This window comes from Ursus maritimus, unplaced genomic scaffold, assembly GCF_017311325.1.
Source record: "Ursus maritimus isolate PB19 unplaced genomic scaffold, ASM1731132v1 scaffold_26, whole genome shotgun sequence".
NCBI lineage: Eukaryota > Metazoa > Chordata > Mammalia > Carnivora > Ursidae > Ursus > Ursus maritimus.
Genome location: NW_024425119.1, coordinates 708,408 through 736,274, shown reverse-complemented (window position 1 = coordinate 736,274; position 27,867 = coordinate 708,408). Strand labels below are relative to the sequence as shown.

Here is a 27,867-nt window from a genome sequence, read left to right as displayed (position 1 = left end):
ACCATTGATTTTATTAGGACAAATTGTTTTTCTCAGACTTGGGTCTAGGTTTTGGTCTTGGTGTAATGAGATTTTTCTTTCATTTGCAGTTAATACAAAGGATAATAACTGTCCCTAGATGTACCAGGCAGCAGTTGTATTTATAAGCTAAACCTGATAAATCATACGGTAACAGATCATTCAGCTTAGTTGAATACAGACCAGTATTTCTTTCTTTCAAGTAAATTTACTGAATTTTTAAAATTATTGTATGAAACCACATAACCTGGATTTGACTTTCTAATGCAGAGTTTCAGTGCAAAATTTAAGTAAATTTTGGCTATAAAATTCAGTGCATCCTGGCCTTATTATGTGCTTTTTCCCCTCCCATTCCTAAGTAGTAGTGCCTTGTGTTTCTTCATAGGTTATTTCCATTCCTACTGTGATCACTTCTTCATTATAAATGAATTTAATCTGTGAATTTAACCTGTGCGACAATATGTAGTATATCCTACTTGTAAAATGTTTCATAGGTTTTATTTCCAATGATAGATTTAAATTCCTTAAGACAGTAACTATGGCTTTAATTTTTTTTTTTTTTAAGGGGACTCTGTAATTTTCAGTGCTGTTTTTATTTGCTACACTATTCTCATTTGACTTTTATACAGACAGGTTCAAAACTTATTATTATGGCTTAGTTTCTATACCTATAAGATTAATAATACCAATGTTATAGATTGTTCTTTAAGTCAACAAATATTTTTTGAGCACCCATTCTGTGCCAGGCTTTGTTCTAGGAATATAGATAATAAACAAAAGAAGTTTATCTTTTCATGGGGCTTACATTCCCGTGGTGGGAAGACAGAATAAGCAAATATTGTGGAATCATAGCTGGTGGTGAAGGATCTAGAGAAAAATAAAAACAGGTTTAGAGATAAAGAGTGACGTGATGTATGTGGCATTGTCAAGAAAGCCCTCTCTGAATATGTGGCATTTAGTAATGAAGTGATTGAAGGTGTCGTCTGATGGAGGAAGGCAGAGGAAATAGCAGGTGCACAGGACCTGAGGAGGGTATATGCAAGAGGAAGGCCAGTATGGACCAAAGTGAGCAAAGCAAGGGAAAGATTGGCAGGAAATGAGTTCGTAGAGGTAACCAGGGCTCAAATCACTTAAGGCTGTGCAGACCAGGTTAGAAGGGTTAAATAAAACACAGGTAGTCCCTAGCATAGACTTAGCTCACAAATGATAGTTATCATGGGGAAAATGTGGAGAGAATTTTTACAGACTATAAAATAGTTACAACAACAAATTTTTCCTGAATTCTTGGCAGCTAAGTAAAAAAGGCGGAGGCAATAATGGATTTTTTTAAAAAAGATTTTTATTTATTTGAGAGAGTGCACGAGTGCAAGTGGGGAATGGGAGGAGCAGAGGGAGGAGAAGAAAGAAATTTGAGCATACTCCTTGCTGAGAATGTATTAAGTACAAAGGCACAAGCTACAAAGGGAGGGAGATTGGATGTGTTTGACTACATGAATTGTTCAAAACTTACATGTGACATAAAGTGGTAAGACAAGTCAAAGTAGAAGATAATCTTAACTCAACCAACAAAGACTTATTATCCAGATTCTTTAAAGCACTTCTCTAAATCCGTTACAAATACAGCAACCCAAAGGAAAAGGGCAAAGTATGTAAGCAGAAAATTCACACAGGAGGATGGTCAGTGTAAACATGAAAATATGTTCAATGTCACTCCAGTCAGGAAAATGCAAATGAAAGCATCGAAATTCCTTATCAATACTTACCAGTTTGGCACAAATGCTACTTTTATCAAACCAAGTGAGTGTGAGATAACTCACATCGCTATTAAAAGAATCACTGTATAAAGTACTCTGGCAGTTCCACTGCTTAGGTGTGCATCCCAAAGAACTCACACATGTGCGCGAGAAGACACGTCAAAAGAATGGTCGTTATAATATTATTTACAAGATGCAAAAAATTGGAACCAGCTAGAAAGAACTACTGTTAATGTTACTAAAGCAAAAAATGTTAAAATCTGCCAGTTTGTTAGGTTCATGGATATTCATTAATTTAGTTACACTTTTCTTAAGGCTTGAAATCTTTTTTTAAAAAACAGTATTACAAGTCATTGATAGCAAAGTGCCTTTGACTAATTAAAGTAGATACAGCTTTAAGTTTATAAGTGAATAATGTAAGAGCAAAAACACAAGTCAAATAGAACTATTAGACTGAGAAAACACTTAGCAAGGTCATGTCATAGTCCTAGCAGGGGACAGATGTGGAGCCTGTCCCTCAAGGAAGAAATACAGAAGATGTGCCCTGGCTTCTCCTTCCGTTTTTATGTCTTTCTGTCTGACAGTTTTCTTTATCTCCCTGCCTCTTTTCTTTACTCTTGACCTTCCAGTTCCCTGCTGGCAGTGAGTATCCTATCAGACTAGTAGTGGAATGCCAAGTGTGTTTCTCATGGCTATGGCTGTGAGCCAGAACAAAATCATCCCCGTCTTCCAGCTCCTTGCCAATTCCAGCTGGCATCTTTCCCTTGTTCCCAGCCAAATTTATGACTACCCCTGGCTTGGTAAGGGCCAGCTGCCAGTGGTAGGGGTGGATTGAAGAGCAAAAAGAATTAGTGTGCAAGGATGCCTTTGTACATACAAAATCTTGAGAGCTTAGGTAAGCATACAAAATCCTGTATATGTTTGGATTGAATATGGTCCTTAGAAAGGGGATGTTGGGGCGCCTGGGTGGCTCATTTGTTAAATGTCTGCCTTCGGCTCAGGGCGTGATCCCGGGGTCCTGGGATCGAGCCCCATGTCAGGCTCTTCCGCTGGGAGCCTGCTTCTTCCTCTCCTGCTCCCCCTGCTTGTGTTCCCTCTCTCGCTGGCTGTCTCTCTCTGTCAAATAAATAAATAAAATCTTTAAAAAGGGGGGGGGGATGTTGCTTTCCTGAGAGAAAGATTAGAAAGGCCTCAAGTATTCAAAGAAGGATAATCTTCATGCAATCTTCTATTTTTTCCTTTTTCTTCTAATTCTGTTTTTCTTCAGCCTTGTTCTTTCCTCCCTCTCCTTCCCAGTGCCTGCCCTACCACCCTCATCCCTCCCCAGCCCTTGAGCTCAATATGCATAAAGGAAATGGGTTTCACAAGTTTATATTTTTCATAAAGCATTCCATCTATAATCATCCTAATTACCAAGAGAGGATGGCAAAAGAAGCAAAAATCATTTTATGATATAGGTGATCTTTGTTTCTTTCTTCTCTTAAAATGATTAACAAACATCTAATCTGATCATCTAAAGAGTGCTTAACCTCACTTGTACCATAATGCGCTGTGTTCATTGTAGATCGAGCAAAGAGGAGAAAGCTCAGGGAAGAAAGGGCATGGCTGCTGGCCCAAGGGAAGGAGCTCCCCCCAGAACTTTCCCATCTGGACCCTAATTCCCCCATGAGAGAAGAAAAAAAGACTAAAGACCTGTGAGTATTTAATGATACTAACAGTAGCAACCAGGAACGTTGGCGAAGCACTCTGGCACTTTTCTCATTTAATCCTTAAAATAACCCTGTGTGGTAGGGAATATTCAGTGTTCGTGAGCTTCTCATTCTTCTATATGTCTTTTTGTATTATTATTCTTTAGATTACAAAAATATTCATTAGGGTAAAATAAAACCCAGGATATAATGTGCTCTTAAATAACCAACATTATAGAATCCTAAATCAAGCTGTGGACCATCTGAGTCAGCCACATCATTTTACAGGTGATGAAAACGATACTCCTTTTTTTTTTTTTTTTTTTTTTTTTTTGCTGAGACTTGCTAACCTTTATCTTCATAATTATTTTCTAGAGATTATCAGTGTTACAGACTTACCTTAAAAACAGTTTATTGGGACTGTTCCAAACCATGGTATAATCAGCATGTGTCTGTGATTGAATTAAGAGAGCTAAGGAGAGAAGGTGATCAAAGTTACTATTTCTTATTTTGTGATTCACAGCTTTGAGTTGGATGATGATTTCACTGCCATGTATAAAGGTCAGTTCCCATTCTCAACTTTATTATTTCTGACAGAAGTACTCCTATGTGAGTGCGTTAATTAAGCTCTCTTCTTTGGCTTTCAGTTCTAGATGTGGTAAAGGCTCACAAGGATTCCTGGCCCTTTTTAGAACCTGTGGATGAATCGTATGCCCCAAACTATTACCAGATTATTAAGGTAGAGGCTACCTTTGCAGTTATCTACTGTGGGGTTTGTTTCTTTCTTGATTTTTGTTGCTGGTTTTTGTTTTAAGTTCACCTGTTGTTCCTTGAGCATCAGGGTTGCTGGGTATATGCCAGGCTCCTGAGAATCTCATAGCGGCATGATTCCTTTGCCCCATAAGGACTACGAGATGTTTTTTCTCCAGCATGTTGTAATTTAATGTGTCCTATTTAGGTCCCCATGGATATCTCAAGCATGGAGAAGAAACTGAATGGAGGTTTATACTGTACCAAGGAGGAGTTTGTAAATGACATGAAGACTATATTCAGGAATTGTCGAAAATATAATGGGGAAAGTAGTGGTAAGTGGGGAAGGTGCTTGCTGTGGATACACTTATTATACCATTTCAACCAAGAACAAAACACCTTCTTCTTTAGAAATACACAAAAATAGAAGTGCATCTCTTTTAGAAATGTTCAGACCTTTCAGTGGGACTATAAACAAAATGTACATTTTTAAAGCCATGAGATTAGACATTCTGACCATTTACACAACATGTGCCAGAACCACTCCTGTCCTATGTGACAAAGAATGTGTCGGGTGGCTCACTGGGCTCAGGTTATTTTTCATTATCTCGGAGACCAGTCCGGATTTAGTTTGCACTGCTTCCTTAACACAGACCGCTAACCACTGACAAGACTGACCTTAGATTCTTAAATCATCTTGAGAAGTCCACAGGATAGATCCCCAATAACAAAGAATGTATGGCTCAAATGTAGAAACTTGAAGTCATTTATACAGTAGCTCAAATGCTTTAGCTTAAAAACCAAGCAGCTATGTGGTGCCTGGGTGGCTCAGTCATTTCAGCATCCGACTCTTGATTTTGGCTCAGGTCATGATGTAAGGGGTCCTGAGGTCAAGCCCCATGTCTGGCCCTGCATTCAGCAGAGAGTCTGCTTAAGATTCTCTCTCTCCCTCTCCCTCCCCTAATTTCACTCTCCCTCTCAAATAAATAAATAAGTCTTAAAAAAAAAAAGACAAAACTAAGTAGCTTCAATGACTTTATTTGAAAATTCTGTGATTTAGCCTTGAAGAATTAAATTTGTCTTGGTTTAAGTTAATAGTTCTAGGGGCCTATTCCAGCCATACAGCCTAGAGCCTCTTAGGACAAAAACAGTGTCTTCATCTTGTGTCCATAGCTGCACGACATTAATATCACTCAAGCTGAATTAAGCTCATGAATTTACTCAGCATCTTTTATTGTTTGTTGGTAAAAGAATTATCTTTTGTGTCCTGTAAAAGCCGTATCTGGAAGTCAATCCTTATGTCTTCCCATAGAATATACCAAGATGTCTGATAATTTAGAGAGGTGTTTCCATCGGGCAATGATGAAGCATTTTCCTGGTGAAGATGGAGACACAGATGAAGAGTTCTGGATCAGAGAGGACGAAAAGCGAGAGAAGAGACGGAGCCGGGCTGGGCGAAGCAGTGGAAGCCATGTTTGGACCCGCTCCAGGGACTCTGAAGGGCCCAGCAAGAAACAGCAGCCAGTGGAGAATGGAGGAAAGTCCTTGCCGCCTGCCCGCCGCGCTTCCTCTTCTGGGGATAATCAAAGCAGCAGTTCCACACAACTCCCTCGGGAGGTGGGCACCTCAAACGGCCGAGGCTTTTCTCGTCCCCTACATTATGGTGGGATGCCCAACCAGACACCCCTTTTAAACCAGATGGTAAGGGATAGCTTAAAATTCCATAGTAGTTTCTCCTAGTCAGTGAATTCAAAGAGAAGTGAAGCCTTTTTAATTAGTTTCTCTTCCAGAGTGATTTTTCTATATATGGTTGATTTCTTCTCCCCTCATCTGTCCTTTCTGTATTCATTCTTCCTCTTATTTTAAACCTTCTTTCTTTTAATCAATCTGATGCACTCTCAATGTGGGCAAAAATTGAGATTTTAAAAACTCTTCATGTACATAGCACAGAAATACGCACAGTACATAAAATATATAGCCTATCTGTGGCATTAAAACTTCATGTTGGGGGGTACTTGGGGGAAAATTGGCTTAAAAGGCTCTTGGGGGAGGAGGCAGTAATGAAAAAGAGATTAAGAAACACCATGTTTTCTGTCCTGAAGCAAGAGATTGCTTTGGGCCCCAGAACTAGCCCCGATCTGGGTGAGCCCATATGCTAGCATTCTGCAGGAACGTCCTTGTTTCCTACCTAATGTCTTCTGTGCTTTCTCTTTTTTCCCCTCCCCTCTTGCCTTTACTCAACGCCCTTCAGAGGCCAGCAGTACCGGGAACATTTGGCCCTCTTCGAGCATCAGATCCTGCCAATCTATATGTCTCCTCTAGGGTCCCAGAACCACACCCTGGAGAACCTACACAGCAGCCTCAGCAGTTTGCCATGCAGGTAAGTAGCCTACTCAGAATATGCAAATGCAAAAGGTTCTACAGGTAAACTTCAGAAATACAGTCTCTCACCAGGTTAAATTTCATTCATTATCTTCCATTCTGTAGAGTCTGTTACTATAGATTAAGCACTTTACAAGTTATGCCTTATTCTGTGGGTCTACTGAACTCTGCTCTCCTGTTTTCTTGTTGCCAGCCTCCAGTTGGAATGAACAACCACCGAGGACCCAGGCTAGGCACTCCAGAAGAGAAGCAAGTGTGTGGGGGGCTGACACACCTTAGTAACATGGGATCACATCCTGGATCCTTGCAGCTTAGGCAGATGGGTGGCCCTAGTCAGGATGGAAATATTTATCCCCCAACTCAATTCCAGGCAGGATTTATTCCTCCCAGGCATGGTGGGGCTCCAGCCCGACCCCCAGACTTTCCTGAAAGCTCAGAAATTCCTGCCAGCCACATGTACCGGTCCTACAAGTACCTGAATCGAGTACACACTGCTGTCTGGAATGGGAACCATGGTGCTACAAACCCAGGACCCTTGGGCACAGATGAGAAGCCCCCCGTGGGGCCAGGACCCTCTCACCAGCCTCGCACTCTTGGTCACATGATGGATTCCCGAGTGATGAGACCTCCTCTCCCTCCAAACCAGTGGACTGAACAATCAAGCTTTCTACCTCATGGAGTTGCTTCTTCAGGGTATATGCGACCACCCTGTAAATCTGGTGGACATCGGTTACAGCCACCTCCCGCCCCAACGCCAAGTTCTCTTTTTGGAGCACCCTCCCAAGCTCTGCGGGGGGTACCAGGAGGGGACTCCATGATGGACAGCCCAGAGATGATTGCCATGCAGCAGCTTTCTTCCCGAGTTTGCCCACCAGGTGTGCCTTACCACCCCCGACAGCCTACACCCCCCCATTTACCTGGCCCTTTTCCGCAGGTAGCTCACTCGGCATCAGTAAGTGTGTCAGCCCCTAAGCCTGCCTTGGGGAACCCTGGGAGGACACAGGATAACAGTGAGACACAAGAGCCTGAGAATGACCGAGGTAATTTACACCATCATTTTTGTCTGACGTCTGACATTTAAACCATTAATTCATAAGGAATCTTTTTTCCAAAGACTGTCAGACTTCTTTCCAGCTTCTTGAACTGCTCACTCAGGGTTGGACCAATACTATGGCCTGATCTGAAAGGATTTCTGGTAGTAATGATCCTTACCCAGATGTAGTTCTTACTGTACCATGCCGTCTTTTTGAGACTTGTAGATCTAGTAAATCAGTTCTCAGACCAAGCTTTGAGATAGCTACTGTTTTATTGTAGTTTGTACAGGAGGAATACGCAAAGCACAAAGCTATCGGTTGCCTTTGTCTAACTAGTTAAGTGGTGGAGCTGAGATTTGTACCCAGACCCACTCAATTCAGCATCCATGCTCTCACCACTACATCATCAAACTGCCTTTAAAAATGACTGTCTTAAACATTATCATTATAAAATAAGTTTTCAATATGTAAAGTCTAATTATTTCCGTCCTTTTATTCCTGGGATACATTTATAGCTACTAAGAAGCAAATCTTGAAGGGATTTCTTAGAAATATCACTTAAGAGATTAACCTGAGGGCGTCTGGGTGGCTCATTCGGTTAAGCATCTGCTTTTGGCTCAAGTCATGATCCCAGGGTCCTGGGATTGAGCCCATGTCGGGCTCCCTGCTCATCGGGGAGTCTGCTTCTCCCTCTGCCCCTCCCCCCTGCTCGTGCACCCTCTCTCTCTCTTACTCTCTTGCTCACTCTCAAGTAAATCTTTAAAAAGAGAGATTAACCTAAAAATTGCGAAGATGAAAAGAATACTTTGTGTAATTAGTGCTTATTTCTAGGATAGATGTCCACGATGTATTGTATGTTATTTTTTTCAACACATTACTGGAGAGGGGCACATGGGTGGCTCAGTCAGTTAAGCATCTGACTCTTGATTTAGGGTCACGTCAAGATCTCAGGGTTATGGGATCAAGCCCTGTATCGGGCTCTGTGCTCAGCGTGGACTCTGCTTTAGAATCTTTCTCTCCCTCTACTACCCCTTCTCCCATTTGCACTCATACCCTCTCAATAAATAAATAAAATCATTTTTAAAAATACATGACTGAAGAATAGATACCTGATCATTTATCAATTATGAATATTCCACATAAAATTGAATGATAGGCCTAGAACTCAGAATTACTTTATGTATTAGATATCTACTGACACTTTTTTTTACTGTAATTCCACTATAGTTAATATACAGTGTTACTGTGATTCAAGACTTCAGTACATTACTCAGTGCTCTTCATGATAAGTGTGCTCTTAATCCCCATCACCTGTTTCACCCGTCTCCCTACCGCCTCCCCTCTGGTAACCATCACTTTGTTCTCTGTAGTTAAGAGTTTGTTTTTTGGTTTGTCTCTCTTTTTCTTTGTTAGTTTTGTTCTTTAAATTCCACGTGAGTGAAATCATATGGTATTTGTCTTTCTCTGACTTATACCCTCCTGTATCCTCCACCAACATTGATGCAAGTAGCAGTATTTCATTATTTTTTATCACTGAGTAATATTCCATTGTATATACATACCACTTCTTCATGCATTCATCTTTCAGTGGGCGCATGCTTCCATATCTTGGCTATTGTAGATGGTGCTACAGTAAACATAGGGGTGCATATATACCTTTTCAAATTAGTGTTTTGTATTCTTTGGATAAATACCCAGTAGTGGAATTAATGGATCATATGGTAAATCTTTTTTTTTTCTTTTCCTTTTTTTCTTTTTCTTTTTAGTTACCTCCATACTGTTTTCTAGAGTGGCTGCACCAGTTTGCCTTCCCACCAACAGTGTCCGAAGGTTCATTTTTTTCTACATCCTCACCAATATTTGTTGTTTCTTGTGCTTTTTTATTTTAGCCATTCTGGTGGGCGTGAAGTGATATCTCCTTGTGGTTTTGATTTGCATTTCCTTCATGATAAGTGATGTTGAACATCTTTTCATGAGTCCTTTGGCTATCTGTCTCGAAATAATGTCTGTTCATGTCTTCTGCCCATTTTTAATTACATTATTTGGTTGTTGGGTGTTGAGTTCTATCAGTTCTTTATATATTTTGGATACTAACCCTTTATAGATACACCATTTGCAAATGTCTTCCTCCATTGTCTTTTAGTTTTATCGATTGTTTCCTTTGCACTGAAGAATCTTTTTATTTTCGTATAGTCCCAAGATTTAATTTTTGCTTTTGTTTCAATTGCCTCAGGAGACCGATCCTCTTTTCCAAGTGGTTGTTCAGTTTTCCCAGCAACATTTGTTGAAGAGACTGTCTTTTTCACATTGCATATTCTTGCCTCCTTTGTCAAGGATTAATTGACCGTATAATTGTGGGTTCATTTCTGGGCTGTTTAGTTCCCTTGATCTATGTGTCTTTTTTTGTGCCAGTATGATTCTGTTTTGATTATGACAACTTTGTAGTATAACTTGATATCTGGGGTTGGGACACCTCCACCTTTGTTTCTCCTTCAAGACTGCTTTGCCTATTTAGGGTCTTTTGTGGTTGCATATAAATTTTTAGGATTATTTGTACTAGTTCTGTGAAAAATGCTGTTGGTGTTTTGATAGGGATTGTATTAAATTTGTAGATTGCTTTGGGTGGCATGGACATTTTAATAATATCTGTTCTTTTTTTTTTTTTAAGATTTTATTTATTTGAGAGTGAGCGAGCGCGTGAGCAGGGGGAGGGGCAGAAGGAGAGGCAGACTCCCCACTGAGCAGGAAGCCTGATTTGGGGCTCAATCCCAGGACTCTGGGATCATGACCTGCACCAAAGGCAGGTGCTTAACCAACTGAGCCACCCAGGTGCCCCAATAGCTGTTCTAATCCATGAACATGGAATGTCTTTCCGTTGTTTGTCTTGTATTTAATTTCTTTCATCAGTGTTTTATAGTTTTCAGAGTATAGGCCTTTCACCTCTTTGGTTAAGTTTATTCCTAGATATTTTATTATTTTTGGTGAAATTGTAAATGGGCATCTGACTGGCTCAGTCAGTGGAGCATGTGACTCTTGATCTTGGGGTTGTTAGTTCAAGCCCCACATTTGATGTGGAGATTACTTAAAACTAAGATCTTTTTTAGAAAAATGAAATCATAGGGGCGCGTGGGTGGCTCAGTCAGTGAAGCATTTGCCGTTGGCTCAGGTCATGATCCCAGGGTCCTGGGATCGAGCCCTGCATTGGTCTCCCTGCTCCACAGAGGGCCTGCTTCTTCCTCTCCCTCTGCCTGCCGCTCCTCCTTCTCGTGCGCTCTCTCTCTCTCTCTCAAATAAATAAATAAAATCTTTAAAAATAAATGAATTAAAAAATAAAAAGTGAAATTGTAAATGGGATTGTTTTCTTATTTTCTCTGTCTGCTATTAGTATGTAGAAATTCAGTAGGTTTCTGTATGTTGATTTTATATCCTGTGACCTGACTGAAGTTATTTATAATTCTAGTAGTTTTTTGGTGGTCTTTAAGGTTTTCTATATATAGTATCATGCCATCTGCAAGTAGTGAAAGTTTTACTTTTTCCATACCAATTGGGATGCCTTTTATTTCTTTTTGTTGTCTGATTGCTACGGTGAGGACTTCCGGTACTATATTGAATAAAGGTGGTGAGAGTGAACATTCTTGTTTCATTCCTGATCTTAGGAGAAACCTCTCAATTTTTCATCGTTGAGTATGATGTTGGCCGTGGGTTTTTAATATGTGGCCTTTATTATATTGAGGTATGTTTCCTCTAAACCTACTTTGTTAACGGTTTTTATCATGAATGCATATTGTACTTTGTCAGATGCAGGTGTTTTTTCTGCATCTATTGAAATAATCGTATAGTTTTTAATCCTTTGTCTTGTTGATGTGATGCATCATGTTGATTTATTTGGCCTTGCATCCTAGGAATAAATTCCACTTGGTTGTGGTGAATGATTTTTTTAATGTATTGTTGTGCTTGGTTTGCTAGTATTTTGTTGAGCGTTTTCGTGTCTATGCTCATCAGAGATAGTGACCTGTAGCTCTCTTTTTTTGTAGTGTCTTTTATCTGGTTGTGGTATCAGGGTAATTCTGGTCTCACAGAATGAATTTGGAAGTTTTCCTTCCTCTTCTGTCTTTTGGAATAGTTTGAGAAGAATTATTATTAAGTCTTCTTTAAATATTTGGTAGAATTACTTGTGAAGCTTTCTGGTCCTGGACTTTTGTTTGTTGGAAGTTTTTTCCCAGAATTTTGTTGCTGGGAAATGGTCTGTTCTAAGTTTGCATTTCTTCCTATTTTAATTTTGGTAAGTTATATGTAATTTATCCATTTCTGCTAGTTTGTCCAATTTGTTGGCATATTGTTTTTCATGATATTCTCTTACAGTCCTTTGTAAGTGCTTTGGTTGTTATTTCTCCTCTTTCATTTCTTTTTTTTTTTTTTAAGCTTTTTATTTATTGATTTGACAGAGACAGCCAGCAAGAGAGGGAACACAAGCAGGGGGAGTGGGAGAGGAAGAAGCAGGCTCCCAGCAGAGAAGCCTGATGTGGGGCTCGATCCCAGAACGCTGGGATCACACCCTGAGCCGAAGGCAGACGCCTAACGACTGCGCCACCCAGGCGCCCCTCCTCTTTCATTTCTGATATTGTTTATTTGAGTCCTTTTTTGGGGGGTCTGGCTAAAGGTTTGTCGATTGTACTAATCTTTTCAAAGAACCAGCTCCTAGTTTCATTGGTCTGTTGTATTTACATCTTTTAGTTTCTATTTTCTTTAATATTTCTCTAATCTTTATTATTTCCTTCCTTTTACTGGTTTGGGGTTTTGTTTGTTCTTCTTCTGGCTCCTTTAGGTGTAAGGCTAGGTTGTCTATTTGAGATTTTTCTTGCTTTTTGAGCTAAACCTGTATTGCTATAAACATCCCTCTTTAGAATAGCTTTTGCTGCATCCAAAAGATTTTGGACTGTAATGTTTTCATTTTTCATTTGTCTCCACGTATTTTTTAATTTCCTATTTGTTTTCTCAGTTAACCTATTCATTGTTTAATAACATGTTATTTAATCTCCATGTACTTTTGTTCTTTCCCGATTTCTTCTTGTGGTTGATTTCTAGTTTCATACCATTATGTTTAGAAAAGATGAATGGTATGACTTCAGTCTTTTCAAACTTATTGAGATTTGTTTTGTGATCTATTCTGGAGAATGTTCCATATGCACTTGAAAACAATGTGTATTCTGGTGCTTTAGGATGGAATGTTTAGAATATACCTATTAGTTCCATATGGTCAAGTGTGTCATTCAAAAAGCCCGTGGCTGGATGCCTGTGTGGCTCAGTCAGTTAAGCATCCGATTCTTGATTTTGGCTCAGGTAATGAGATTGAGCCATTGGGTGTGGAGCCTTCTTAAGATTCTCTCTCTGTCTCTGGAGCACTTGGGTGTCTCAGTCAGTTAAGCGTCTGACTCAGATCATGATTGTGGGTTCCTGGGATCAAGCCCTGCATTGGGCTCTACCCTCAGCGAGGAGTCTGCTTCTCCCTGTCCTTCAGCCCCTCCCCCCAGTCTCTTTGTGTTCTCTCTCTCTCTCAAATAAACAAAATCTAAAAACAAAAAAACAAAAAAACCAAGATTCTCTCATTCCTTCCCCTTCTCTTCCCCCCCCCCCCAAACAAAACAAAACAATACCCACTGCTTCCTTTTTGATTTTCTGTTTGGAAGGTCTGTCCATTGTGGTTAAGTGGGTTGTGAAAGTCCCCTACTATTATTGTATTCCTGTCGATTACTTCCTTTATGTTTGTTATTAGCTGCTTTATGTATTTGGGTGTTCCCATGTTGGGTGCATAAATATTTACAATTGCTATATCTTCTTGTTGAATCTTCCCTTTATGATTTTATAGTGTCCTTCTTTGTCTCTTGTTACAGTCTTTGTTTAAAGTCTATTATGTCTATCTAAATATTGCTACCAGGTTTCTTTTTACACCATTTGCATGATAAATATTTCTCCATCCCTTCACTTTCAATCTGCATGTATTTTGGGGTCTGAAATGAGTCTTTTATAGGCAGCATATAGATGGGTTTTTTGTTTTTTTTTAATCCATTCCATCACCCTGTGTCTTTTGATTGGATCATTTAGTCCTTTTACATTCAGAATAATTATTGATAGGTATGTACATACTGCCATTTTGTTACTTGTCTTATGGATATTTTTGTAGTTCTCTGTTCCTTTCTTCTCTTACTATGTTCTGTCATGGTTTGCTGGCTCTCTGTAGTGGTATACTTGGATTCCTTTCTCTCTATTTTTTGCATATCAATTACTGGTTTTTGATCTGTGGTTACCATTAGGTATATGTATATACTGACTTTTGCATATAGCAGTCTATATTAAGTTAATGGTCACTTACGTTTGAACCTGTTCTTTACTCCCACCACGCCTCCCCAGGCCCCCCCCCCAGGTTTTAGGTGTATGGTATCATATTTATATCCTTTTTTTTTGTGAATCATTTGACTGATGTTTATAGATATACTTAATTTTACTGCTTTTGTGCTTCCTACTTTTCTTACTCCTGCTTATGGTCTTTTGTTTCCATTCAGAATCCCCTTTAACATTTCTCATAGGCCTGGTGTAGTGATGTTGGATTCCTTTAATTTTTGTTTGTCTGGGAAACTCTCCTTCTAGTCTGAATGATAGCCTTGCCAGGTAAAGAATTCTTGGCTGCCGGTGTTTTTTTCTTTCAGCACTTTAAATATATCCTCTCACTCCCTTCTAACCTGTAAAGTTTCTGCTGAAAAATGAGCTTATGGGGTTTCTCTTTTATGTAACTATTTTCTTTTGTCTTTCTTACTTTAAAAATTCTCTCTTTCTCACTACGTTTTTGTCATTTTAATTCCTGTGTGTCTTCACGTTGACCTCCTTGGGTTGATTTTGTTGGGGCATCTCTGTGCCTCCTGGATCTGGATTTCTGTTTCCTTCCCAGATTCGGGAAGTTTTCAGCTATTATTTCTTGAAATAAATTTTCCTCCCCCTTTTCGCTCTCTTCTGGGATCCATATAATGTCAGTGCTATTACACTTGATAGTGTCGCTGAGTTCTCTAAGTCTGTTTTCATTTTTTTTCTACCTGTTTAGTTTAACTGCTTTCCATCATTCTATCCTCCAAGTCACTGATTCTTTCTCCTTCCTCTGGTCTATTATTAATTCCCTATAGTGTATTTTTTTAACTTCAGTCATTGTGTTGTTTATTTCTGATTGGTTCTTTTTTGTTGTCTTTGTTGAGGGTCTCACTGAGGACCTCCACTCCTTTCTCAGGTCCAGTGAGTATCTCTGTTAACCATTACTTTAAATTCTTCATTGGACATATTACTTATTTCCATTTCATTTAGCTCTCTTGCTATGATTTTGCCCTGGTCTTTCCTTTGGTATATACTCCTCATCTCTTCAGTTTGTCTGACTCTCTGTTTCTATGCATTAGGAAAGTCAGCTACATGTCCTGCTCTTGGAAGTAGTGGCCTTGTGAAGAAGAGGTCCTGTAGTGCCCTGCAGTGCAGTGTCCCCTGTTCAGAACCTAGTGCTTCAGGGGTGTCTCCTGTGTGTATCGTGTGCACCCTGCTGTCATGGCTGAGCTACTTTTGCCTTTAGTGTAGTCATCTGCAGTGGCTCTCTTTGCCTGTTCTGAGCAGAATTTGGTCCCTGTGTTGTTTGTCTTGGGCCACCTTGAGCTTGAGTTGAGTCAGACCAGGCATTTGCCAGAGGTGAGGTAGCACCGAACTATTGAGAACTTTCCCTGTGTTGTCCTTCAAGAAGCTTTCATTGGTGGGAATGGCCTTCAGTCAGGACTGCTGTCTGCCCCCAGCCCAGTGTGGGGGCCTCAGTGGGACTGGCGTGTGTGGTTATCTTCCCCTCTCTCCAGGGCAAGAGTCTCTTTGGAGTGGTGCTTGTCCTTGTCCTGGCTGCTTGCACCTCACCAGGCTTGTGGCTCCAGCTAAGGGCATATTGGAGGGGCCAGGTAAACAGGAAAATACTAGAATAGGGCCCATGGAGTGCCAGAAAGCCCTGCACCAGTCCACTGCAGCAGGGACTGCAGCTGCCCAGGCTTGGATGGAGGGGGTGTTTCTGCAGGAGCATACTGTTAGCTATGTGACGAGTGTTGGACCTGCACTGGTTCCTGCAGGTGTCCATCTATCTAGGCTGGGAGCGGGGGAGGAAAATGGTGCCCGCCAGCTCTTCTGTCTTAGAGAGGTCTCCCAAAAAGATCCCTGCCTCTCCAGTATACATTCATTAGTAAGTAAATCTCCTTTTTCACACTGCTGCTTCTATGCTCTATCTCAGTGGGGCTGTTTGTTGTACTGTCTCTTTAAGGGCAGGGACTCTACCCTCCTGGCTCTCTCAGCTGAGCCCACTGAGTTTTAAAGTTCAGATGTTAATAAGCCCCCCAGATTCTTGGCCCTCTCTGGTTTTCAAAGCCAAATGTTACAGGGATTAGTCTTCCCCGTGCAGGTCCCCTGTGCTGGGGTTCCTGGCTTGGGGATCTGCCTCTGCTCCCTTCTCTGTGCCACTGCATCCCTCCCTCCTGTGGCTCCTAACAGCATCTGTGTTCTTCCCGCCCTCTGTGATATGGCCTCTGCTCCACAGTTAGCTGTGGAGAGTGTGTTCTGCCTCTTTAAGTCATTTTCTGGGTTATTTATACCGATGTGAGTGTTACCTAGTTATCTAGTTGTATCCATGAGACAAGATGAGCTTAGGACCCTCCTGCTCTGCCTTCCTCGACTCAGACTGACTTTTTAAAAGTGTTTCTTTTGAGGGAAGGCCTGCTTTGTGAACACCATCTCAAACAGAATTGTCTAATACTGATTTCACATGGGGTCTGGAATTCGAGCTTTAGAAGGAGAGTCCCTCTGACGAAACTGTGGATAAGCCTATTTGTTAGTTTACATGTTTTATGTTGACAAAATATTGACAAGTGTAGATTTAAATTTCGTTGTATAGCTTGTACCTTTGAGTTTTCATCCAGCACTAGTTCATTAGTTGACTGAGATTTTAGTAGGTCTTTGAAAGTCATTATGTATGAATCCTTACTCTTGTCTTTAAGATCTGTTACCAGAATTGTATTTAGATCACACCTGAGCAACAACGCTGTTCTACTTGAAAAAGTATAATCATTAATACCGAATTTCTGGTCTGACACAATAGCAAGGTAAAGAATCCTGAGTTTGTAATTAAGCATTTGAGTCTAGTAAATTAATTTATTTGGGTGTAGTAAATTTCTGTGCCTTTGGGTTTTATCCTGTAGGCATCTTGTTTTCAAGAAACCTTTATTGAGTCCCTGTTGTGTACAAGTACTAAGAGTAGTAGGGAAGAAAACAAGAGTCCCTGCTGCTGTGGAACGTCTGTTCTGAAGGGGCAGACATCAGGCATGCAGCCCCTTGATATGGATCCATCCCGTCCTGGTCCTTCTCACTGTATCTACATGTATGACATGCATCTGTCGGAATTATCTCACAACCACTTACTACTCTGTGACAGCACAGCAAGAGGGAGGCAGGGACGTCGCCGTTCTTTGGCAGACTTTATGAGTAGCGGTAGAGGTGCTAGGTCTTATCTCTTGGTCTGTAAAGCGGAGCTTACAAGGGCCTCAACATCATGAATCCTTTCAGGGACACTCAAAATTTCTAGCTGAAGCTTGAATGACCACATATCCATCTCAACCTCACCTGTCCTTATCTGACTGCTTTCGTGTTCTTTCCACTACCATCCTCATCAGTATTGTCATTTCAGCCACTGAATTACTGATTTGTTCTACGTTTTTCGTACAGCAGATCCCTTGCCTGGGCTTGAGGAGAAACCATCAAACATTGGTGCTTCAGAGGGGGTGTACCTCAAACAACTACCTCACCCTACACCTCCCTTGCAGACCGACTGTACCAGGCAGAGCTCACCACAAGAAAGGGAAACAGAGGGCCCAGAGCTCAAAAGTGACTCCTCAGAATCTGGAGACAACTGTAAAGCAACAAAGAGCAAGAATACCTGGCCCCCTGAGAGCAACTATACCAGCCCAGCCACCCAAGGATGCATGCGAGACCTCTCCACTCTGGCAGATAGAGGGCCTCTGCCCGAAAATGGAGTAATTGTTGAAGCATCCCCTTGTGGATCAGAGGGGAAAGGCCCTGGTGGTAGTGGTTCAGAAAAGCCACTCTGCCCCAGAGGCAAAACGCTACAGGAAACCATGCCGTGTACAAGACAGAACCCAGCTACACCTCCCAACGCAGACCCCAATCTCATGGGAGGCACTGTAAGCCAGTTTTCTCCCTTGTACATGCCTGGCCTGGAATACCCAAATTCAGCTACACATTACCACATCGGTCCAGGCCTGCAAGGTTTGGGCCCTGTGATGGGAAGTAAACCCTCAGTATCCCATCCTCAGCATTTCCCCCCTAGGGGCTTTCAATCTAACAACCCTCATTCTGGAGTCTTTCCCCGGTATCGCCCCCACCAAGGAATAAGGTATTCCTACCAGTCACCACCTCAGCCTTCCTACCATCACTATCAGCGAACTCCTTATTATCCGTGTCCACAGGGCTTTTCTGACTGGCAGAGACATCTTCATCCCCCGGGAAGCCCAAGTGGGCTCCCACCTAATCCACCCCCTCCACCGAGGCCCCTCTTCCCAGATAAGAGCGGCTTGGCTAACCTGCAAGGCTGTGAGACACTGAATGCTGCCTTAACTTCCCCAACCCAAATGGATGCAGCGGCTGCTAAAGTCGTCTCAACTGATGGGCAGAATCCTGGTCCAGAGGAAGAGAAGCTGGATGAGTCTATGGAGAGGCCAGAGAGTCCCAAAGAATTTTTAGACCTGGACAACCATAATGCAGCTACCAAGCGGCAGAGCTCATTGTCAGCCAGCGAGTATCTTTATGGAGCTCCTCCTCCACCTCTGAGCTCAGGGATGGGATTTAGTTCATCTACTTTCCAGCCCCATGGTGTGATGCTACAGACGGGCCCCCCTTACACACCTCAGCGGCCAGCCAGTCATTTCCAGCCCAGAGCTTACTCTTCCCCCGTGGCTGCTCACCCCCCTCACCATCCAGTGGCTGCCCAGCCCAATGGCCTCTCTCAGGAGGGCCCCGTCTATCGCTGCCAAGAAGAGGGCCTGGGTCACTTTCAAGCTGTAATGATGGAACAAATTGGCACTGGAAGTGGAATAAGGGGACCTTTCCAGGAAATGTACAGACCATCAGGGTAAGATTACACTAGATGGTTTCTTGGTTTTTGTTTCTTTTTTCTGGGAAAAGAACAGATGTTGGTTTTAGACAGAAAAATGGCCGTAGAAGTGAAGGTGATAACCTTTAGTGGTCTGGGTCCAAGGAAAGCTTGGCAATCACTGATAATTGAAGACTTAATGGAAATGTTTCAGCCTTAGAGTCCGATTTTGTCTTTGGCATTTTTTTCCCTCATGAAAGTGAATTGGCATTTAAATGACTGTTTAGTTAGATTTTGAGACTGGAAACTTGATAGCCACAGTTTGAGAGCCATAGGCAGAGGTATCATTGCCACTAGGTTCGGATACTCTGATCAAGGTAAAATAGGTCTCTCTCAAACCCTGAGGTGAGGGGACAGCGTATGTAATGTTCAGGTTTTATCCTTTACCTCTCATTTCTTCCCCTAACACTGAATAAAGAAACAGGTTTATCCAGAAAACACGTCAAATACAGTCCCCATGAGAATTCTTACAAATAGTTTTAAGACTCACTGAGGTGATCTGTGATCCTGGAGATTTTCAAATTAATAATATATAAAAGATGGTTAAATAAAATTGTTTACATTGAAGTATGAAGCCTAGTCATAAAACCAGTACCATCCAACTTAAAAACTAATGTACCCCTCTTCAATGCCATTAAGACCTTACCTCCAAAACCTCTTCCCCACTTAACATTTTGCCCTACTCATTTTATACCTCACTAAATATGTTTATGTTTTGTTTCTTTGTCTTTTAAACCATTGGGAAGCACGTTGCAGACTTCATGATTGCACGCATCTGCTAGGAATAACGACATTCTCCTGGAGCACAATCTCACACTGTTATTTCCACCCAAGGAAAATAACAGTAATATTGTTTAATATAGAGTCCTTATTTAATTTCTCCAGTTGTCCCCAAAATGTCTTTTATAGCTATGTTTCTTGTTTTATCTTATTTTAATTTTTTCCCCATCCAGGATCCGTGTAAGGTTAACATTTTTACATTTGGTTGCTCTGTCTGTTTAGTCTCTTAATTTACAACATGTATTCTATCATTGTTTTGTTTTTCAAAGATTCGAGGCTAGTTCCCACGTAGGACGTCCCAGATCCTAGATTCTTCTCATTGTTCCCTCATGTGTGGAGTCCAGTTAAACACTTGTCAAGAGCTCTCCCTAGGCTGTGTCATGTACTTACTGCATCATACCTGGTGGCACAAAATGTCACTTTGTCCCAGTATTGATTCCAAGTTTGATAATTAAGGCAGTATCTGCCTGAGATTTTCGTGATTAATGTAACTCTTCCCTTTCTAATTAATATGTCTTCATTAATTCTTAACTGTTCTTTCTTGTGGCTGTAGAATGCAAATGCATCCAGTCCAGTCACAGTCCTCGTTCCCAAAGACCCCAGCACCAGCAACATCCCAGGAAGAGCTGCCACCACATAAGCCCCCAACACTTCCTCTTGATCAGGTAAAAATTACCAAAAATTAGAACTTTTGTTATTCTTCCAGGTGGCAGGAAATAGTTCATTGTGGGTTTATCGTGATTGTGAGAAAATCTTTTAAGGTGTCCTGTTAATAGAGGAACTTGAACTGGAAAGTGCATCGTGTCCTACTGGCGACCAAGTAAAAAGGGCCACTCAGGCCCTGTGCTCCCAGAAGTCGCTTCTGTATTGTTGCCATGTGTTTCTCTTCTTGTGTTAACCAGCTGCTTGGGGATTGTTCAAGTCTCATTTTTCCAAACTGGCCATTAGCATTTATTTTGATATGATAGCTTTGTATTTTTTATCCTTTTCCAACTATTTCATCTAAGAGAGACGAGACAGTCAGGTATTTAAATGATAGTAGCTCCCTTCGAGTGCCCCTTTTGTGCCAGACGCTGCGCTCCAGCTCTCTCCACGCACTGTCTCATTTCCTCTCTTCCTTGACCGCTGTGAAGTACTCATCATCAGCACCGTCAGTATCGTCCCCACACGTGCAGGGAGTCCCACTGCTCCAGAGTGATGAGGTTGGCGTTTGCCTCTGGAGGTCTGGAGCTTGAAAGCCCGCCCTCTGGAAGTAAACTGTGATGGCTGAAACAAAACCAAGCCATTTTTCCAGATGGAGAGGAACATGTATAGCTCTTTGGCTTATTTAGTTATTTTAAACAACACAATTGTTAATTTTGTTTAAATTGTCTTTATTTGCTTCTCTCAGAGCTAGTCCAAGGAGGGAATAAACCCCAAGGAAACAGAAAGCTGCGTGTGAAGACTGGAACATGGAGAATTTAGGGAAACGATCCTTGCCCATCTCTATTCCTGTTACCCTATCACACCCCTTCACAGTGCATCCCGTCATGCCGTCCAAGAGCTGGAGCCATTCCCGGAGCCCTAGAAGGATACTCCTTAGACTAACACCAGCTTGCAAAGATCCTTGGTTGGGGATCTCTTGTATGGCTGATGGTCAAGAACAAATGAACTGAAATTAGCGATGGCTTTTCTAAGTGCTGAGACTTTTGTTCAGGGAAAATCATCTTAAACTTGGGGGAGGGGGTCATACTTAAGAATGGAGTGGTGCTCGTAAACTTTCATGAGCAGCTAAACTCAGGTATATATTTGGGGAAGGGACTACTCGTAGTATTAATGTGTTTGGAGCTGGGTCCAGTTTACAGAATTTTCATGTTGCCTTTTAAAAATAATTTTTGTTGTTGGTGGTGAATGTATTGTACATAAGTGGGAAGGGTGGGTAGGGATGTGGAAGAAATGGAAGTCCTAACTATGGTGGGCACACAGCACTAGAGTAATCTTTATCTGTTTACAATCATGTCACACTGAATACTTTTGGGAGCTGGAGAAGAGGGTAGGAAAAGTTTACTCTTGTAAATTGTTACTGTTTCCTCAGTAGCGAGCAGTCCTTTGTTTGTTAAAGGCCTTCTTTCCAATCAGCCCGAGAAGGCATCGTCGCACTGCACCCTGACTGTTGAGTTTCTCAGTTCGGAGGCGCAGTGCTTGCACACGGTCTACCAGAAGTGTCAGCCTAGAAGACAGGCTGCCCTCTCATCCAGTGGCCCAAAGCCTGGATTTCAGAGAGCAGTGCCCTTCCTGATTTGCCACCAGCCCTACCAGATAGTTGTAAAGCAATATCAGGACTTGGGATCACTAGAGTGTTTTGCTTATTAGAATATAAAATAAATCGTCCTATTCACAGGCCTGCCGGGACTGTGAATCTGGTAGACATCACACAAAGCTTTCTGGCACAAATCACATTTTGTGGAAGTGACTACTCAGGTTTGTATATGTTAGTATCAATAAAGAAATTGCACAGTTTTGAATAGGAAAAATGTATTCTATAGATTTACAGTTTGAATTTAGGAATATCTCAGTATATATAGTTTTAATTCATTTTAAGTGAATCGTAGTAAAATAAGTCATGGTAATTTAAGGTAGCTTTCAGGAACGAGTTCTTGGAAATCATTTGTCATATCTGTGATAGGAAACAATTTTACAGTATTAAATTACTTTGTTACAGTTTTAGAAGTGAATTACACTGGATTGTCTTTGTTTAGCATTCTGTATTTGATTTTAGCTGAGATGCCACCAAAGTTAGGACTCCTATGTTTTAAACTTTTGAATATCCCACAAAGGGGAAAAAAAAAAAAAAAAAAACAACTAAGGAAAAATGCCCTGAAATTAACAGGTTTTGTAAAAAATAGCATACTTTTAAGCATGCCTTTGGGATAGTAGAAAAACTTCCATATAATATTAATCTGCCCTAGTTTCTTACAAATTCAGCCTTATAAGGGGCCATTAGGATCTTTCCCTCCAATTCCAGCATCCTTGAAATGTGGAACTGTCATGTTTAAAGTTTGCTCTGCTATTTAGGAAAAGAAACAAATTGGAAATATCCATGTTATACAGATGGAACCCAAGTCACCAGCTCCAGTGTAAAGGAAATTCATACAAATAAGGGAATGCTTATTGACCTGGCGTTGTGGCTTATGGCTCAGGCAGGATTGAGAGTTGTGTAGGGAACACAAGAGCCTTTAAGATAGATGCACAAAAATACAAATTTTTTTCTCTAATAGACTCCAGTTTTAAATTTGGCATGTTTTTAAGTGGAATGAGCTTTGAGGCTGTGTTCTCATTTGGTCCTAATTCTGGTTAGAAAGCTGTCACTGGTATGATCTGGTTTGGAGTGAAGAGGTCAGCACTGTCCCTGTAGGAAGAACAGATTTGATGGTTCAGCTCTTGAGCTAGTATAAATTAACATGGCCGATGCACGACTACTTCTGTTTTTGCATCTGTGTAGAAGCAGGGAGGAGAGAAAGACCAACTGGTCTTGTCTTCTCACGTGGAAGTTGGTGTGAGTGAGAGGCCTTTGGCTGCTGCCTGACTAGGAGCATGGTAGCCACAAGGTCTGTTCCCCTGGTGCTGAGGTTGGATTGCTTTGTGCTGAATGACCCTGGGGCATGCGTAGGAGTGGACCATAAAGCAATAGTTGGGCTGATCTCTGCCCTTTTTCCATCCCCCCTGCTCAAGGTAACCTATTCTCCTCATTCTCCCAGCCCCTTACCCCGTTACCTGTTGCTAGAGAAAAGCTGTGAACAATATAGGAAGAAATCAATAAATTCTTTTATCCTGAACCTCCCTTCTTAGTATGTATAGATGTGAAAACTGTTAAGGAAGAACAGTATCAAGTATTGAACTACTACTGTATCATCTCAGAACACTGGGAACAAGGACAACAGCAGACTTGCCAGCCTTGTTGTGTCCCATGGGGGAACTGGGTCATGCATTACAGGTACCAGCACTTCAGCCCTTGTCTGCTATCTCCTGAGCTTTTACTGGTCTTTGAAGCACAGATCTGCTAAAAGCAGTCAGGAGCTGAGCTGCAAGATTGCAGGAACACATGTGACCATTGAGCTGCTGTGAACCGCTGATCCGCTCTTACCCCAAGCAGGACCTTCTCTTCTCTTCTTTCTCCTCTGGCACTTCTCTTCCCAAGTGTCTTAAGCAGATACAAATGCATTTGCCCTCTTCTCCATGAGGGGGATGGCGGTGTGTGATATTTATAACTAGAAAGTAGTGTGTGAAAGGGTCCTAAAAATGATCTGTCATCTAGGAGGACTCTCACTTGGTGTCTGCGGGCCCACTCTCGGGAGTCCGCAGGAGGGGGTATCTGGGCTCCACGGGGAATGAGGACACTCCCACCTGTTTCATTGAACAGTCCTGGCTAGCCTTTATTAGAGTTGTTAATAAGTTAGAATCTTTTTTCCCTAAGGCCCAGGAGAAATAAATGACCCAGAAAGAAAAGTAAAGCTTTTTGGAAGGTTTCTGGTTTGTTTGTTTGTTTTTCCCGTCAGAGTCTGTTCCTTTAAACAGTAGCTGTTGGCTGAGATGTATTATGGCAGATGCATGTGAAGAGTGAGTAAGGGCAAACTGCAGGTTCTTGTTCGCCTGACTTCTTCCAGCCCACCTTCTGAAAATAAAATTAAAGCCACTCCGCCTCTCCTTCATCGCGTGGGTTGGTTCTGGTGGTGCACGTGAGCTGCTTATTCACGATTCTTTTATTCTCCGTGAGCCCAAGTCAGACTGCTCTCAAAAGGCAAAACTCTATCGTGCTCATCTTCATTTTTATGTTGATTGAAAACCTGAAGACGTGTAGAGTGTGTGTGCACCTTAATGCACTCAGACCGCAGCGTTCAGTGTCGGTTTACTGTGGCCTCGCCCTCGGACCTTGAAAGTGCTTCTCATGACTAACCATTAGCTGTCATTATCCCATGGCATTTGTCTGCTGTATTATTGTTTATGGTAATTCCTACTGGAGTCAAAGAGGATGCTAAGTGCCGTCCAAAACACGCAAAATCCCAGTGTTGCGGGCATCACAGATGTCAGAAATAAACTCTCAATCCCTACCACTTGGTTGAATTTTTCATCCCTTTTTTTTTCTTTACTGGAAATTCAAATCTACAAATATTATACTGCTCTTAAGACCTGATCTGAAATTTCACAGCAAGTCTTAACCCAGCAGTCCCAAGGCAAGGGCATTCACGTAGTGTCAGAATGCTGACATGCGTTCGAAGAAATGAAAGGCTTAGAGTTTTCTGGCATTACTGCTCCCCACCCCACCTTGTGACTGTCGGTCCATTCACCCCTGCCAGATTCTGCATGACCTCCAGCGAGGAAGTCAGCTCCATGTGTGTGTGACTCAAGGACTGTTCCGCCTCGGGGGTTTCTGGAATGCAGTGTCCTGGCTGATAGCTTCCTGTCCAACACTCCAGTGAGAATACTGGGAATTTTGGTTGAGCGTGCAGAGGCTTTTATTCCCGGGCTCACATCCCTGTCTAGGAACTGAGAATGTGACTGAGATTTGCTACATGAGACGAAACCCCTTTCCTTTTCTCGTGGGTTGGACTCTGTAACATGGAGCCTTAGGACACGGAGCCTTGCCCTGCTTTTCATTTGGGAAAACAGAACTTGAGTGAACATTTTTGCATCCCGTCTCTCATATGAAGCTGTGACAAAAGCTTTGTCTCCAGGTTGGGTGTTTATCTGTCTCTGCTTTGTAGGCCTTTGCTAACCAGAAATTTAGAGGGGCTGTCTCCCCAGCTAGTCTTTGTCTCTCACTGTGTACCAGGGGACTGACTGAACTTTTATGTAGAAATGCCTGATAACCAACTGATTGTCTTGCATGTGTTTTTGAAAAGGGTGGGATGGGGTTGGGAACAGAGGGTGTGGATATTGAGTAAGTTATTGAAATGGCTGAACCCCGTTCAGTATCCTTCGTGTGACCCCTTTTCCCGAGCTGGGATTTGGGTTCCTCACTCTCCTGCCTTGCACACAGCTCCTGGGAGCCCAGGCCCGTCTCCACCAGCCTGCGGCACACGGTGTCAGGGATTCTCTGCTCCTGCTGCAAAAGCCGTGTGAACTTTCCTGGCCAGTACTGGAAAGGGGAATGCTATTTATTTTTATATTGTGTATATTTTGTCGTGGTCTGCTGATTCCCTGTTTCACTGAGAGCGACACTTACCTCAATAGTTAGTTCGATATTGTGTGTTGGGTAATTTTTTAAAAGAACTTTTTAAAAAGCTTTTTGATCCTCAGAGGTCTGTAGATTTATTTCCATATGAACTGGTTATTTTGTATAAAGTACATTCTTAAAATAGCAAGGCTCTGATATGTGTGAGTTGTGTGTGTCCATGTGTCACTTTTATCATCGGGACAAAGGTTTGAACTAGGCCCCAGCGCCACCCCCTAAAGAACTGCCAGCCTGTCTCACCTTGCTCCCTCAAGGCAGGTGAGCGGCGTAGGGCAGGCAGTGGGAGCGCGCCCTGTACAGGTGATGCTGGGGTGTGCTCTGTGGAGAACCTCAGAACAGTACCAAACCTGACTGGCAGTTCCACACAATGTCAGGGATAAAATGCTCCCCAGCTGGCCCGCTCCCAGTACCACCCACACACCCCTAGCCCTTGGCACACACTTGTATACACTACTTTTGCTCTCCTTCCAAAATCTAGGATGGACTAGAGCCAGGAGGTAAAGAATTCAGCTTATAATGAGGGGACACCAGGCAGCTGGAGCCTGGGGCCATGTGCGAATTGCAAGTGGCCAGAAGTGGGAGCTACAAGGCTAGGTAAGCAGCTACTTTCTACCTGCCCCATTTATTTAGTTGTTATTTCCAGTTTCTAGGAGGGTTTTTGCTACAGGGGAGAGGGAGAATAGGTAAAGTGGCCATCTTGAGGCACCTGACGCGCCCAGTCGTGGAATATGTGACTCTCGATCTTGGGGTAGTGAGTTTGAGCCCCACTTTGGGTGGTAGTGCTTCCTTGAAAAAAAAAAAAAAAAAGGAAAGAAAGTAGCCATCTGTTATCAGTTGGTTGTAGTTCCAAGACACCAAAATCCCTGGCCTTTTTTGTGTTTAATTGGCCCTTTGAAAGTAACCCTCTGTAAAATTTCTGCCACAAATAGTACCAATTTCCAAATTTGTGTTCTGTGGTTTATCACTTTCTAGGGCAGTGACGGATCCCTCTTGACCTCCAGTTGTGTGGTGTTAGATTGTCCCTGTTCTTTCTTTTTAAAGATTTATTGATTTATTTGAGAGCGAGAGAGCTGGCAAGTGGGGAAAGGAGCAGAGGGAGAGAAAGAATCTCAAGCAGACTCACCGCTGAGCACGGAGCTTGATCTCACAACCGTGAGAGCGTGACCTGAGCCGAAATCAGAGTCAGACGCTTCACCAACTGAGCCACCTGGGCGCCCCTAAATTGTCCCTGTTGGTGATATATTATTATTGGCTAATATATTTATAAAAAATCAACTTTATTTTTTTTTTAAGATTTTATTTATTTATTTGACAGAGACAGAGACAGCCAGCGAGAGAGGGAACACAAGCAGGGGGAGTGGGAGAGGAAGAAGCAGGCTCATAGCAGAGGAGCCTGATGTGGGGCTCGATCCCATAACGCCAGGATCACGCCCTGAGCTGAAGGCAGACGCCTAACCGCTATGCCACCCAGGCGCCCCTAAAAAATCAACTTTAATTGAAAATCATTATCAAACCCCAGATGTGACTGGATTCTGATTAGATGGTGGGCCACCGCTCTGACCTGGCAGAGCATTGTCATGCCGGGATGTTGTCGTGCCCGTTGTGACACCGGCCTGTTCAGCATCAGCTCTACCCACACTGCGGCAGCATCACATCCCTAAAATGCATGAAAAAATTGATTTCTGACTTCTGGATTCCCGACTAGTCCTGTGACATGAATTCCTCACTAAACAAAAGCCAGATTTTTTTTTATTGTTTCAGCTCATGATAGGGTTTGATTTATTTTCTAATAGGAACTTAGCTCTTAGCTGAGTACCCTTTAGGGTGTTCCCAGACTTATCTCCTTGGGACCAAAACAAAGTATCTTCCACAAATCAATTATTTTCCAAAACTTGGTACAGTGGGCGGTGTTAATCCAGCTCTATTTTTGGAGCTATTATTTGACATTAACATGTGTTAAGTCCCATGGGTAAGAGCTTACACAACAGTCTCCCTACTCGGTGAGCCGCTTGCTTCAAATTAGAGCATG

At 42.1% G+C, this 27,867-nt stretch overlaps 1 protein-coding gene across 1 annotated transcript in view; it reads left to right on the top strand.

The window, feature by feature from the left end:
• The window catches only part of LOC103675699 (cat eye syndrome critical region protein 2), a 173,951-nt gene extending 147,989 nt beyond the window's left edge, over positions 1-25,962 (top strand). Inside the window, 10 exon segments of the mRNA XM_040641979.1 lie at positions 3,337-3,466; positions 3,984-4,021; positions 4,108-4,199; positions 4,419-4,545; positions 5,523-5,911; positions 6,462-6,590; positions 6,786-7,632; positions 17,404-18,826; positions 20,181-20,292; positions 21,018-25,962. Coding sequence (XP_040497913.1) covers positions 3,337-3,466; positions 3,984-4,021; positions 4,108-4,199; positions 4,419-4,545; positions 5,523-5,911; positions 6,462-6,590; positions 6,786-7,632; positions 17,404-18,826; positions 20,181-20,292; positions 21,018-21,023 — 3,293 coding nt within the window. The 3' untranslated portion in view covers positions 21,024-25,962.
• Positions 25,963-27,867: the final 1,905 nt, after the last annotated feature.